This window comes from Neopelma chrysocephalum, unplaced genomic scaffold, assembly GCF_003984885.1.
Source record: "Neopelma chrysocephalum unplaced genomic scaffold, ASM398488v2 Primary Assembly neopelma1_125, whole genome shotgun sequence".
NCBI classification, from domain to species: domain Eukaryota; kingdom Metazoa; phylum Chordata; class Aves; order Passeriformes; family Pipridae; genus Neopelma; species Neopelma chrysocephalum.
In genome coordinates, this window is record NW_020897787.1 from 962612 (window position 1) to 976778 (window position 14167).

Below are 14167 nucleotides of genomic sequence, written 5' to 3' on the forward strand. Positions count from 1 at the left end.
CTCCCTGAAGCATGTTTTGTTGAGATATTTCTCTTAAAAGCACCATTTCAAGTGGCTTACAGCTGTTACAGAAAAGACAGGAAAATGAGCAAATACATGCTCATGTTTTAACTCTTCACCAGAACCTGTCAAGCACTGATGCTCCAGAGGCAAGTGAGGCGATGTTTGGCAATGGAGAGAAACCACTGCAGCTTGTACAACTCTCTCTTCAACAGGAGAGCCCCAGCCACCTGAAACCAACTCCAAAGCACTCTCTCACAAGCCTTATCCCATTTGTTAGCACCTCAAGTGTTTTCAGCCACTCTTGTGAGAGTTTCAGGACTTAGCAGGTTTCACTGAGCCTATTCAATGCAATAGTATTCTGTTTTACTTTTGCTTGGGAATTGAGAGGCCTGTGTGGAAAGCAGCTTTCAAAACACACTCAGACTGGGATGCAGTCAGGTCCAGAGGAAGCATGCATGCATCTGAAACAGCTTAGTGAAACTTAACAGCTCTCACTCAGACCTTAACCTCTTTTTTAGTGATCTTTGCCTTGTAAGCTCTCGTGGAAACCTGGATGTGATTGCACCCCATTTCCCACTTAGGAGAAGTTTCCCAATGACCTTGGGAAAGCTATTTTGGACATCAGAAAGAGTGTAGAACGAGAAAAGAATGGTTAGTAACAAGAATATGGTTTCATCAAGGGCTAAGTTCAACCCCAAACCACAGGAATTTCATGAAGACTGAGCATCAGAACACATCCAGCAATGTGATGCTGGCAGGAGAGAACCAGGCAAGGAAAACAGCTATTCCCAGACTTCTGTATAAAAGGCCTGTCAATGCCTCTGGCATGCCACAAGCCAAAGGCCATCTCTTCAGCTAGCCCTGTATTTCTGAATCCTAAAATCCCACATGCAACACCAACTGCAAACAGTTCTTAACTAGTCTCATCCATAAATTTACCACAACATGGCCACTTGAACATCATTTCTTACTCGTGCATGGCAGTGACCAAGCCTTGTTCAGAGGCGAGTGTTCCCCAAGACATCAAAAGGAGCATTCCCCGGGTGGCTGTTGGAACATATGGGCTAACCTGCACCACAGAACCTGGCTCCAGAGGTCCGTGGAAACGGGATGTTGGAGTCCTGGTAGGAGCCATAGGCGTTGGAGACCCGGGCGAAGGTGGGCAAGGGGGGTGTGACGGAGTTTGGCAAAGCGTAGGGATTGCTGGACGTGCTGTCCTCCTGGTTCTGAAACACAAGTTACCCGAGGTCACACCCCTGCAGCCACAGGAAAGAAATCCAGCTGGAGATCCGGACACAGCATTGCCAACCAGCTCATCCTTCAAGCCAGAGCAGACCAAGCTCAGAGCACAGCTGCAAAGGCACTTGCAAACACGTTTGCCTTTGAGGAAAGAGCTTCTCTGGCTGCTCGTCCAGATATTTTTCTCCCACCATAACCATGTTGAAACGCAGAGCTTAACTTGGGGAGAAACAGTGGGAAAGTATACAGAAAACCTGACCTTCACACTCTGGATGACCCTCAAGACAGCAAGCTGAGCTAAACCTGATACCTCAGTGATGCAAGTGAGACAAAATCTCCATAAATGGGAATACCACACAACTGCAGGTTGGGAGTCTTAAAGTGAGGAAGGCAGGTGGTGTGAAATACTGGGGGACCTCAAGCCTATCCATAGGAATTTTGGCAGAAATCTGCATTTATTTGGATAAAGAATACTACGACTTAGGTCTAAAGGAATTCTTTAAAGGCAGTGGTGCCTGGCTTGAGTCATCAGATTTCCATACAGCAGGGAAAGTTCCCACTCTTACAATATTACTGCTGAAACCAAACAGAATTAAGCCTTTCCGCATTTAAAAAAAAAAGCCCTTTATTTGTGAAGAATAAACAAAACCTCTCAGAAAAGAAACCTGAGGAGACTCTCCAATCTTTTCCTGAATGCTAAAAACACCCACTCCAGTACACTTCACCCACACACAGACCAAATAGCTGACACTGGGATGCTGAGTAGGTATCACAGATCTCTCAGCTCAGAGCAGAATGTGACTTGGACTTATCTGCAGTATCATCCTTACAAAACCTCAGCACAAAGCTTCAAAAAAACCCAGATTTTCACAGTTTGGGGTTTTTTTAAGGGAATAAAACAAAACCCCTAGAATAGGACTAGCAGGATCTTAACCGAGAAGGTAAAGACATCTGCCACTGCCTTTCAGACAAGAATGAATCCATCAACTCCCTGAGGCCTCTTATCTTCTCTCACAGATGATAAAACATGCCCTGGCACTCAGTGAGATGCATTCTGAGCTGGGAAGCTACCATGCACCACTGTCCAAGCCCCAGTCACTCCCCCCAACCTGAATATCAGAGCTCCTCAAAGCAGCAAACCTTCAGGGCCTCATTTGTGGAAACAAAACACGTCTAATCATCCACCCAGTTCTCTTCAACGTTAACCAGAAGTGCTCACACAAATGTAACGGCCAGTCACAGGGGTCTATTTACACATCTAATGAGGCCAGGCTCTCACTGCAGAGTCAGAAGTGTGGGGCATGGGAGAAGACAACAAACTAGGGCAGAGAGCCCACGCAGTTCTCCATACCACGACAGACTCCAGCCAGGAGACCAGCTGACGCAGGCAGGGCTCCAGGCAGCTCTGGTTCCGCTTCACTTTCTGCAGGGAAGTGTCTTTCAGTATCTGGAATACACACAAGATGCAGCTTGAATCACGGTTACATCTACACTTTGCTCACATCCTTTCTTGTCTGCAGAGCAGCAAAGATGCCAGGACCCAGGGAAGCCAAAGACATCCCCCCTAACATGCACTGGGAGCCACTGGTGTGCTGTGTGCTCTGAGGAATGGCTGTGAGCTTTGATCAGAGCACTCAGGTTCACGTAGATGCAGCACACTCTGAGCCAGGATCTGGGCTTCCATACTGCTGTGACCCATATGTTTCATACCAGTTTGTGGCAAACTGGGTCAATTTTTTTTTCAGGAAGGAACCCAAACTATTCCATCAACTTGCTGATGGGGAAGGGATTTCATTAGCAATAGATGTGCTACACGAGACGATCAAACACCAGGTCTGGAATTGGCAGGGCCCATGCAAAAAAAGTCCCCTCATTTTTAAAACAGTTCGTGGAGGAAAGCAGGAAGCAACAACCCAGCTCAAACACAGTATCATTCTGCAGCTGGATCCTTAGCTGGCCATTTTGTCTGTTAGGGGGCTGAGGGCAACTGCATGAGGAGAAGGATGTTAGGGATCCTCAGGCAATACACAGGAACACAGCAGCAGTGAAGAAGATGTGTTTAAAAAGGACCAGTAGAGAAAGGCAAATACTTGGGTGCAATGCCAATAGAAACCTCATCCTATGGGCTCCACAATCCATCAGTTCAGTGTGACCTGTGGGATGTCTTCAGCAAGATCAGATGTTTTGTGTCAGTAAAACCTAGACATCAAGCACGCAGCATTTGTATTTTTATAAAGACTCCACACACACCTTCAGCAGCTTTGCCTTCATGGAGGCTGTGATGGAGGTCGGGTTGATGAACTGGAAGGACGGTGCAGCGTTATTGGGATACTGGACAGGGAACATCACCAGCATCCTGACCCTGTGGTTGCCGCAGTGCACCGACACCGTACAGCTGCGGCTCACCGCGTCCATCTGTGGGGAAAAGCAACTGCTCTGTAGTCACATCTCCAGGGACTTTTGAACTTAAAGTGGCTCAAATTCATGCTGAGGGACTGATTCCTCCGCACCCCCGTAAGACGAAGTCAAGTTGTTCTCAAGGGCAGGGAACACAGTTACAGCAAAAAACCCCAGGCAGATGGGCACAGACTCTGCTTGCACCAGCAGACTGACAATCCAGCATCCCAGCATCTGGACAACCAAGGCCAGCCCAGGCAGCACCAGGAATCAGGCTCTGCTCCCAACAGCTGCTGCACTCCAGCCCATTTCACTTGGCCATGGAGAGCTGCAGGCTCAGTGCAGCAGTAACAGGCATCATGTAAGATTCTGTACCACTGTCTCAGAAAACTCCACCAGGATCATGCCACGAGCTGTGAAACCACAGGGGTAAGGAAAGGAGACAGGCAGTGGCCTCCCAGCCCAGTCCAGTGCTGTACCTCCAGCCAGATTCCATGCACAGAGGAGGGTTTGGAGTGCAAGGGAGATGCCAAAACTGAGGGAGAGAGTGCAGGATAGGGAAGGCTCAGCAGATGGGGTTCAGAAACAGCTGAAATGAGACCAACTGCATGGAACACATCACTTTCCACTCTGCAGTCCAGGCAGAGAGGAAAACACCACACAGCCTTCTCAAGATCAGCCAGTGTACTTACTGTGCTGAAACACTTCCCTCACTCCCAGTGTCTGGGATTATCCTCTTTCTTACTACTCCTGGCCAAGAGGATCTCTACAGCTTAAAATAAAACTTGTTTACAGACAGCAGTCACCGCAGCAAAGGAGGTTCCCCTCTAAAGGCTCTGATGAGCCACCCTGCCCACATCCCCTCCTAAGAAGCCAGCAAAAGGAAACTCTCTACCTCCACATTGACATTTCGGATCTGCACATTGATCAGTGAAAACTCCTGCTGCAGGGTTTGAGGCAGCCCCAGCTGGTCTGTCTTCTTTCCCACCAGAGGGTCGTTCAGGAAATCTTCTTTTAAGGCTGACGGGAAAGATGGAAAACAGGTTGAGCCAAACCATAACAGACAGACTTTGGGCATGCAATGTCAGGAGGCAGACAAGACAACAGGTTTTCCTCTGCCCTTCTGACACATGGAGGTATGAGTTTTACCTGGCAAAGGCCCTGTGAGCTGGAGGGTCTCAGCTGTTGTTTACAGGCAAGCTTCTGACCCTTCTCTTCAAAAGAACAAACCTGTCTGCACACAGGTTTCCTGTACAGAAGTTGCCTGTACTCTGTACAACCCTAAACAGTCCTTCTCTTCTCATTTGAGATCCCTTCTCCTCCCTACACAGCACTGCCAGAGTCACAATCAGCTGAACTGGAGCTTCCCAGTTCAGGGGGAAAGAACTGCAGCCAAAGCAGTCTCCAGGAGGAGCTCTGGTCTTTGGGACTAACCACTCCCCCCCCCCCTCTTAGCTTTCAGGGAAAGCTTCCAAAGTATAACAATGCTTTGGGAGAGAGCAGAGAGTATTTCTGGTCCTAATAGAGGCTTAATTCATTTGTAGCAGCCGTTTGCATTTAATGTTGCAAAGCACTCTAGTGCTTTAACAGTCTTTAAAGACTCATCAAAATGCTGGGTCTAGCTCTCCAGTTCCAACGGTTTTCAGGAGGACAATAATCCCTGAAGGCCAGAACACATTTAAACAGCCAGGCAAGCACTGCAGGACAAAAGGAATTATGGTTAAGATAACAAACTTCGCTGAGTTTCAGAAAAATTGGTCTCTGCCTGTGGTTGTGCATGGCTTTTGCCTCAATTTTTGCTATGTACCCCCATTAGGGCAGGGGCAGCTCCTTCTGAGAGTGTTTCACTGTGGCATCACTTCTTAAGGCCAAATATATTTCCTGATGATGGTTCCAAGGGCAGAAGAGAAGTCCTGATCTTTTCAGCTGTCATTCTCACACTTAAGATATCACATTGCACAGATAACTCCTAGCAAAAAAATAAATTACAAGAAATGCAAAAAGTTGACCTTTTACAGGCATTTGCCTAAAAGTTACTGACTTTGCTGCTGGGACAAATATCTGGTATTACTGCTGCCCAGTGGGTTACTGAATTTGGATAGGTAGGATGCTTAGCCACTCATTCCTGTTTGCAATTTTATTACAGTGCTTAGATATACTTCAGAAAAGGGAGCTGAAAAGGAGATTAAAGGAAGATCAGTGGCTCTCAGGGAAGATAATTATTTCTAGCTCGAGACACCACACAGCTTACTGAAAAGCCATCTCTGAGGTTCCCAGTATGTGCAGTACCCTCCCTTTGTCTTCTCCTCCCATTCCCTTCCAATTAGTTTCTAATCCCCCAAAGCCACGTATTTGTACAGATTCCTAAAGCTCCTCTACAAGCAGCAGCAGCAAGGAGAGCTGCACACTGAAGGCACAGCTGGGGGCTTTCTGATTTACCTGCAGAGCTCTGCTCCCTTCAAAGATCCCCCAAAGTGCTTTATTAATGTAACATGGAGGCTTTGTCTGCAGCTGAAATGCAGCCACCTCCAGGGTGAAACATCAACAGTCCACAATAGCTTTTAGGCTAGAAAAGCACTGAAACTCCTACCTAGGGATTTGCTTGTGCATTAATCCTGCAGTCATGGTATTTGCAGCAAAATCTACCCTGCTACAGAAAAGCCATATTCATTCCCTTTGGCCACAAGGAAAACCCTACCAGTCTGAACCAAACCCAGACCCACACAGAAACTACACAGTACGTATGGATGTGACCTCATCAGGGGCAGTGAAAGAGTTAACTCTCTCCTGTGGAAAAAAGAGAGGTCAGGCAGCCAGAATGAGGACACTTAATGCTCCCAGCTGGAGCAAAAGAGGTTGTGCTACCCCAGAAATACTGCTCATGGTGAGCACAGGTAGCCAGGCTTTTTCTGCCATATTATAAAACCCTCATGTAGACAGAACTGGTGGTGTCTTTTAGACAGAACTGGTGGTGTCTTTTAGACAGAACTGGTGGTGTCTTTCAGAAACTTGTTCCAGTGCCACATAGGACAGGTGGCAGAGAGGAACTTCACTGGGGATTGCTGGGCAGGAAATTTGCAGTTAGGAAGAGATGTTTTCACTAAGGGACCTCACAACTGGCTCCTTTATTCAAAGGACAGACCACTTCCTCCCCTTCTCTGCAGTTTGTTGGCAAGTCAAAGGGAGAATCAAATCCCTCCCCTGTAAACCCTTCACATGGGGATCCATTGTAGCACTGCAACAATACAGAAAGGAGCTGTGACCTTAAAACCAAACTGACACAAAGGTGTGGGTGCACCCAATTCTTCTTCCTCAGTATAGCTGTAAAAATCTCTTTAGATCCCTTTTCCACATGCACATTTGAGACACCAGGGGTCTCAGCTGCTGCAAACTCTTCTATTCTGGTACTTACACTCTTCAAACACTAACCCTGGATGTTTAACCTGGCCAGAGCCTTAACCACACAAACCCTCCTTCGTGCTCCTTCCTTTTGGGCCTCCTCTTCTATAAAGCCAAACCAATGCTTTCTGTTAAGGTCTCTGACCCATTCCCATCCACCTTTCTGGCACTCAGAAGCTGGAGACAATATCCCTCTCCCTCTGCTCTGCCAGCCTTCAGCCACCTCTCACTAATACATTACCAAAAATTCATGAGCTCCCTCCATATCTACTTCTGGTGAAGACACCTGCAAACATCTCCTTGCTAGATCAGCTCACACAGCGAGCCCCAGCAGAGGGGATGTGAGCAGCTTGTGTCACACATGCCCCTCTTCTGTGGGCTCATCTCTCAGCTTAAACTAATCTACCCTCTTGAGCCAGAACTTACCTTACCGCCTGACTGACTGCCTTATTTTTGGCAACAAACCACAACTACAACCTAAAGCGAATGCAATTAAATGATAATCAGAAGGAATTAAATGATAAAGGGAAGAGCTTTGTTTTACAGATAGAATCATTGTGTTAGAAGAGAAAAAGCTTGGGAGGACCATCCTGAGGAACCTCTAGTGTTTTTCTTCCTCCCTAATGGGGAATCCATTAGCCTTTGAAACACCAGATTGTGCTTTGCCTACGAGGTTTTCTTATGCTAAGATGTGTCTTCTTCCCAACACAAAGACACTGATGTTTGAGGTTCCACAAGGCATCACTTCTCTCACCTTCCTCATCCCCGTGTCCAGAGTTATGCTGGGGCTCCGCATCCTGGGGGTGAAGGGTCTTGTCTGGCTCTGGCAGGTGAGAAATCCCATCAATCAGGTCCTCAACTCCATCCAGGATATCATTAGCACAGAGCTGAAAAGAACAAACACAAGCCCGTGCTGCACAACAGAAACCAAGCTGGGGAAAGAGCCACCTCTAAACAACTCATTCCTGCAGACAGATGGATTTGCAAGGTAGGTCTGTCCACGCAACAGTCGTGACTAAGACCTTGGCACTGTTTCTGTGATGAAGACAGGTGATCTTCCACTTTCCAGCACCCTCAGCTCTGTCACCTCAGACAGCCCGGACAAATCTCCTGCTCACTTACAAAGCCACTTAATCGACAGGGCCAGTCTAAGTAACAGAGGTTTTACTTTAATCAAAACTAAAGCTGATATGACTGTAAGTCCTTGAAATAATTTGTCAAAATTTGTTTAATTTTTTAGATCAAATATAATAGTAGCATACTTTCTGTGTTTGATATTTACACTCCAGTAGAGACCCAGGCACATACTAGGGGACCCAGTGTTCTAGGTTCTCTATCAAAATGAGACCATAAAACCCTGTATTTTAAGTTCAGCACAGGAAAACAGGGAAGATGAAGAGAAGAAACACAGGGAAGAGGAAGGATAACGGTGTGATGTAGCAAATTGCAGCACTGGTCACCAGCAACATGCCATCATGTGTGTAGCTTGATCCAGACAAAGACAAGGACAAAAGACTGGGAGCCAGCAGAGGAAAAGTAAAGGCTCTGACATGAATGAACAATTGATTTAAAGACAGGAAAGAAATCAAATGTTCACAGATATATCAGGTAGGAGAAAAGGGTCATTTTTCATAAAGTTTGTTACAGACCTGCAGGACTCCTGCAGGATCTGTGCTGGGACACATGCTTCTCAACATATTCATTAAAAACCTGGAATAGGAGGTGAATAGCGACATGACCAGGTTTGCTGGTGCCACCAAGTTTTTCAGGGCAGCAACAAGTGTGGCAGACAGCAAACAATCACAGAAGGACCTTACAGGAGTAACTGTATTAAAATGCAAGATGAACTTTGGTTCAGGTAAATATAAAGCAATGAACATGGGGAAAAAATGGCAAGTTCAAGCCAACTGAGGGAACAAGATGTACAGGCCAGACTACGCTGATGTTTTCATGGAGTTATGTCCAACACTTCAAAAATCAAAGTGAGTACTGAGAATTCTGTGGAAAGAACAAAGCTCAGATCCCCATCCCAAAAAGTATATGGTAGAACTGAAAAAGGGTCATGAAAGGTAAAAGGACAATCAAAGTTATAATACAAAGCATGAAGTAAATCAAGACCCTTTGACTTGAAAAGGGAGGCAGCTGAGGAGGGATATGATGGAGGTCTACAGAATCATCAGTGGCAGAGATGGCTCATTTCACCTTCAATGTAATGAAATTAGCAGGTTGCAAAATAAACAAATGAAAGTAGCTGGTTTTCCACACAAGATGCAGAAAAGCCATGAAACTCCTCGTTGACAGGATGTTTAAGGTGACAAAAATTTACACAAGTCCAAGAAAAGACAGAAAATCTCTGGAAGTGAAACTCATCAAGCTCTGCCAAATACAAAGGCAGCAAACTAAAGGAGCCTCTAAACTGCAAACTGCAGGAGGCTAGCAGGGCATTTGAGTGAAATATCACTCCATGCCTATCTATCCCCTTCCAAGAAGATGTGACAAGGCCATGTGGGCCACTGTGGCCATATGAACCTCTGGTCTGACCCAGCACAGTTGTTCCACTAACTGCATCAGCAATCTCTCACTGCTGCACAGAGCAGAACCACGGGACTCACACCACCTGCCCCAGGCTTAGAGGCAAAGGAAACACGGGGAGGAAGTGGAGGGCACAATCACTACATTTACCTAATACCTAAACCATCAAGAAATAGTCATACAGTCCTGCAGGCATGGAGGTGGCATCTTCAGAGGCACTGCAGGCAGCAAGCAACCTCCACCCTCCCCAAACAACTCCTAAGCTTACTGTTAGGCAAGAGAGCAGCCTGGCACTTCCACAGAAGCTTTTGAGGCACAGGCTCAGAGAAGCCCCATCACGGGTCTCCTTGGGGATGTTTTTGGGCTGGAGCTGAAGAGGTAAGTGAAGCAGCAGCTGGCTACTGTGTCTGCAGCTCTGCAGGTGAATCCAGCCTGTAAGAAAACCGTCTGCTGTTGCAGGGCACAAGTGCTCACATACCCTCTGCAGCTGGGAGTCGATCCGCCACATCCGCAGGGTCTGATCGCGGGACCACGTCACCAGCTGGTAATCTTTGGAACCTAAAAAGGACAGAAACCATTGGAGACCCCACTGGAAAACAGAGATATCTCAGCCCTGTGTTCAAGATAAACAGATTCAAACGAGCCAGCAGGGACATCCAATGGACAAGGCACAAATCAAAAGGCAGAGCAAGTCCTTTTCTGCTTTGAATTGGCCTTTGTGCCCCCCCTGCACCACAGTTACCACGCCCCTAAATGGGCTGTAGTTTACAGGCCAAAGGCATAAAATAAGTATAATGAATGTAGCACAAGTTTTCCAACTAGGAATGAACAAGAGCTACAACAATATTTATTGAAATAGAAAAATAGTATCATAAAAATAAATGTTTCTCAACTATAACTGTGAAGTAAAAATATCTTTTAGCTCATCAAATCTGTTTCCAGATGCAGATGTTTTAAAACATTTCTAAGCTAAGAGAAGCTGGCTCTGCCCTCCATTTTTTTCCTTCTGAAAGAGCTGGCTGATGCCAAGACAAGTTGTAAGGACATAAATCTAGCCACATACTATCTATCAACAGATAGAGGTACACAGACTTATTTATGTCCCTGTTTAGGTCTTGTGATACAGTTTTAAGTTTCCCTTGTCAAACAGCTGCTACGCTTAAAGAATCTGCTGCTGCACAGCTGCTTCCTACACCCGTCTGCTGAGGCACAGGGGGTGTCTAAATACAGCACAAGAGACTCTGTGGAAGGAAATTTGTGCTGTCTTGGTTGCCTCCACACTGAAGCAGACTTGGAATGCTTGTGTGATTGATTCATGTTGCTTGAGACAAGCATGACGTCCAGCCTTGGGTATGTATCTATTAACTCAGCTAAGACAACCAACTGTGGCTCAAGCTGCTTGAATTCTCATTCACAAACTGCCTTTGACTGTGCCTCCACATCCTAACATGGTTCTCTATTGCTCTCCCCCTTTTGAAAGAGGAAAAGCAAGATATAGAGAAGGTGGTGAGAGCTGAATGGCCCCAGCAGCTGCTGGCAGAGGGCTGGACCTGCACTTTTACTCAGCACTGCAAAGCTGCAGCACAAGTGACTCCAAAGCCAGACATACATGTTCTGTCAGTGGCAGCTGAGGTGCTGGAAACAAAGCTGTGCTCTGTGTGGTTATCCAGCCTCTGGCCTGGAATCTCCTATACTTAGCTGCTGGAAAATTCAGTCAGGACTGAACTCTAACAACAGCCTCTCTATCCCTCCCCTGCCTTGGCCAGCACACACATAAGGTGGGTCTGCTGGGTCTGTGCTCTGGGATATGCTGGAGGCTGCTGATCCAGGCCATGATGTGAGGGGTTAACTGGTTAGCCTGCAGCTCTGAGCAGGGGGAGGGTGCCTGCACTCGTGCACCCATCTAATAGTTTGCACAATTTATTCTGAAACGTTCATTTAAAAATAGACTCACAGGAGAGGGGAAGCAATAAGAGTCACCGCTGACCCACTCAGCATTTGGTAGATTTGCTTTGTTAGCATGGGAACAAGAAGGCAATGCTTTTGTGGGCACTGCCATAAAACCAGCACAGAACAGCTGCACCTTGAGTGGAGGTGGGGCAGGAAAGTGCCAAGGAAAGGCAAGAGCCAAACAGCGACAGCCCTGCAGCCAGGTCTCCACACCCCTGGTTAGCTGACAGCCACCACGCAGGGAAGGGAGCACACCCAGCCCTGAACTCACCTTCTTTCTGCTTCCTCCACTGAAACTCCAGCACCACATCATCGTGTCCCACAAAAGTGTGGACAGGCGTGTTCAGGTCAAAGACATTCCACAGAAGGAGACTGTTCTCCCGACGAAGTTGGGGGACCATCACTGTCACCAGCCCATTGCTGAAAGGCTGGAGAGAGAAACACCCTTCCAGTTACCCTTGGAGAGTTATGCTCCCATGCTGCTGTTATCATACTCTAATTTTCCCCTTTTCCCACCAACATGACTGCCTGGGTTTTAAATGAGCTCAGCACAAAAACAGAACCAGGCCAAAACCTGGGAAGGTTCAAGGCAATTGCTGTGCAAAAACATTGTCTTTCAAGGGATAAGATGCAGTCCACCGAAATACTCAATGCACCTCACTTAAGATGAATCATTTTTTTCTGCTGCTTCCTCACTTTTCAGCTGGGAGGCTGGAGGGATTTCACCACTGACTTTTCACAGGGGATCCTTACTGCAATCTGCCTGGAACTGCAAGAACTGCAGCCCCAGCAGCTCCTCAGGGTCACAATGCTCAGAGGAACCAGAGGAACCCCATCCTACACCCCTCACTGTGGGGATGGGGAAGGGGGAGGAGGATCAAAAATTCAAGGCACAGCACTGGCTTCAGGTTGCACTCAGATGTCTGGGAAAGAGAACAGCTATGACTGATGTTAAGAGCCTTGGCTTCCCATGGCTGGGTGCTTGCTCACTCCTTCTCCAAGCTTCTCCCCCCCACTGTGGATGCTGCTCTTCTAGGCCTTTTAAGCACCAAGAGGGATTTTTAAAATCAACTTAATAGTGTCCACCAGTAGAACTGGTGAGAAATCCTTCAGCAGTTCTTTATTTCACGTCCCTTTGTGCCTTTCTCTCAGAGCACAGGTGGAGCTGGTGGGAGGTTCTCACTCACCGTGTATCTTGCCTTCCAGACAGGAACCTGGCAGGGAAGGATATTGAGGTATTTCCGAGGCTGACGGTAATCCCAGAACTTAAAAAAAACACAAAAAAAACCAAGAGAAAGGCAAGCAAAGGCAGGAGTCAGCTGACTGTACTTTCAGGCTGTAGTTTTCCATGTGGCTTGCAGATAGAACAGACCAAAAAGCATGCCAGGGTGCCCACAGCATCATTAGTAATCCCATTCATTAACAGCAGAGATGGCCCCAAAGGACAAATACCAAGCTATCAGCATCTGGCAGCATCCCTTAGACAACGAGTGACTTGGGGTCATATTCACAGTGATCAGAGCTTGAGTAATTAGAGCAGGGACAGGCAGCCTGCTTGGGCTTTCAGAGCTACAAGGTACCCTGCAGGCTCCCAGCCAATGTGCCAGTCCAGGCTGGAGGCAGGCCCACCCTGCTGTTACTGCTAATTTTCTAATGAAGAATGTAACCTTTTGCTTTGCTAGAATACACATCACCTCGGAGCTTAGCTCAATGTGAATGAACTCCATTTGGCTGACACACAAAGCCCACTCTTTCCCCCCCAGGTAAAAGGTACTGCACAGCAGTGCTTGCAGGCAGCCTCTTACTGATAATCCTGTTCAACATGACTTTGGAAACCCCAGGGGATGAAGTATTTCTCCCTCTAAGTTGCTGTAATCAGCTTGAGTCTGGCAACACTGCATTTCAGGGAGAAGGCTCTTCTGGCATGTGTGGTCAGCTCCATTCTGGCAAGCAACAGGCAGAGGCGGTTGTTTTCAGCTCCAATACAGCTCTAATCATCACAAATACATGGCAAACATATGTGCACCCATCCTTCAACAACCTTTCTGCCTGTTCTCAAAGTGCAGTCCTAGCTCAACACATACAGGTGCACAGAAACCAAACAATAAGGACCCAGATCTCACCAAGCACTCCCCAAAACTTCACCAGCAGTAGAAGGGGATCAGCTCCACCATCCTTCCACCTCCCGAGCAGAAACCCCAGAAGCAACACTTACCCTGACAGAGTTGTCCTGGCTGGAAGTGGCCAGTGTGTACTCGTTGTCAGGATGCCAGTCCAGACCATGGATTTTGGAGAGATGAGCTGCCAAATACTCCACTGCAGTGCTGGGTTTCTGCAAGGAGAAACATTTTTTCTTCTCAGCACAGGACTTCTGAAATTTGGTGTAGTTCTTTGGCATAAGAAGAGACACTTTAAAAAGGGAAAGTGAGGCAGAACAACCTCCTGTTGGGGAATGACAAATAGCTCAGCAAAAGTTGAAGAAAAGTTGTGGCAAGTTCCAGTCACCAAGTGCAGCCCAAATGATACTTTATCCTCAGTAAAACAGTTAACTACTACAAGATCAAAGTGAAAATGTTAATGGGCAGAGTTTCTGGAAAAGCAGGCTATCTACATACTCTCTCCAGGTTCATGGACTCCCAATTCTCTC

At 47.0% G+C, this 14167-nt stretch overlaps 1 protein-coding gene across 3 annotated transcripts in view; it reads right to left on the minus strand.

The window, feature by feature from the left end:
- The window catches only part of WDR59 (WD repeat domain 59), a 48590-nt gene that overhangs the window by 20398 nt on the left and 14025 nt on the right, over positions 1–14167 (minus strand). For all 3 annotated transcript variants that reach the window (XM_027698247.1, XM_027698245.1, XM_027698246.1), the window contains exons 8-16: positions 13736–13852; positions 12708–12785; positions 11792–11948; positions 10049–10128; positions 7793–7925; positions 4535–4659; positions 3493–3657; positions 2594–2689; positions 1073–1229 (exon numbers count right to left, since the gene is read on the minus strand). In XM_027698247.1, the coding sequence (XP_027554048.1) occupies positions 1073–1229; positions 2594–2689; positions 3493–3657; positions 4535–4659; positions 7793–7925; positions 10049–10128; positions 11792–11948; positions 12708–12785; positions 13736–13852 (1108 nt within the window). The remainder of the gene's footprint in view (positions 1–1072; positions 1230–2593; positions 2690–3492; positions 3658–4534; positions 4660–7792; positions 7926–10048; positions 10129–11791; positions 11949–12707; positions 12786–13735; positions 13853–14167) is intronic.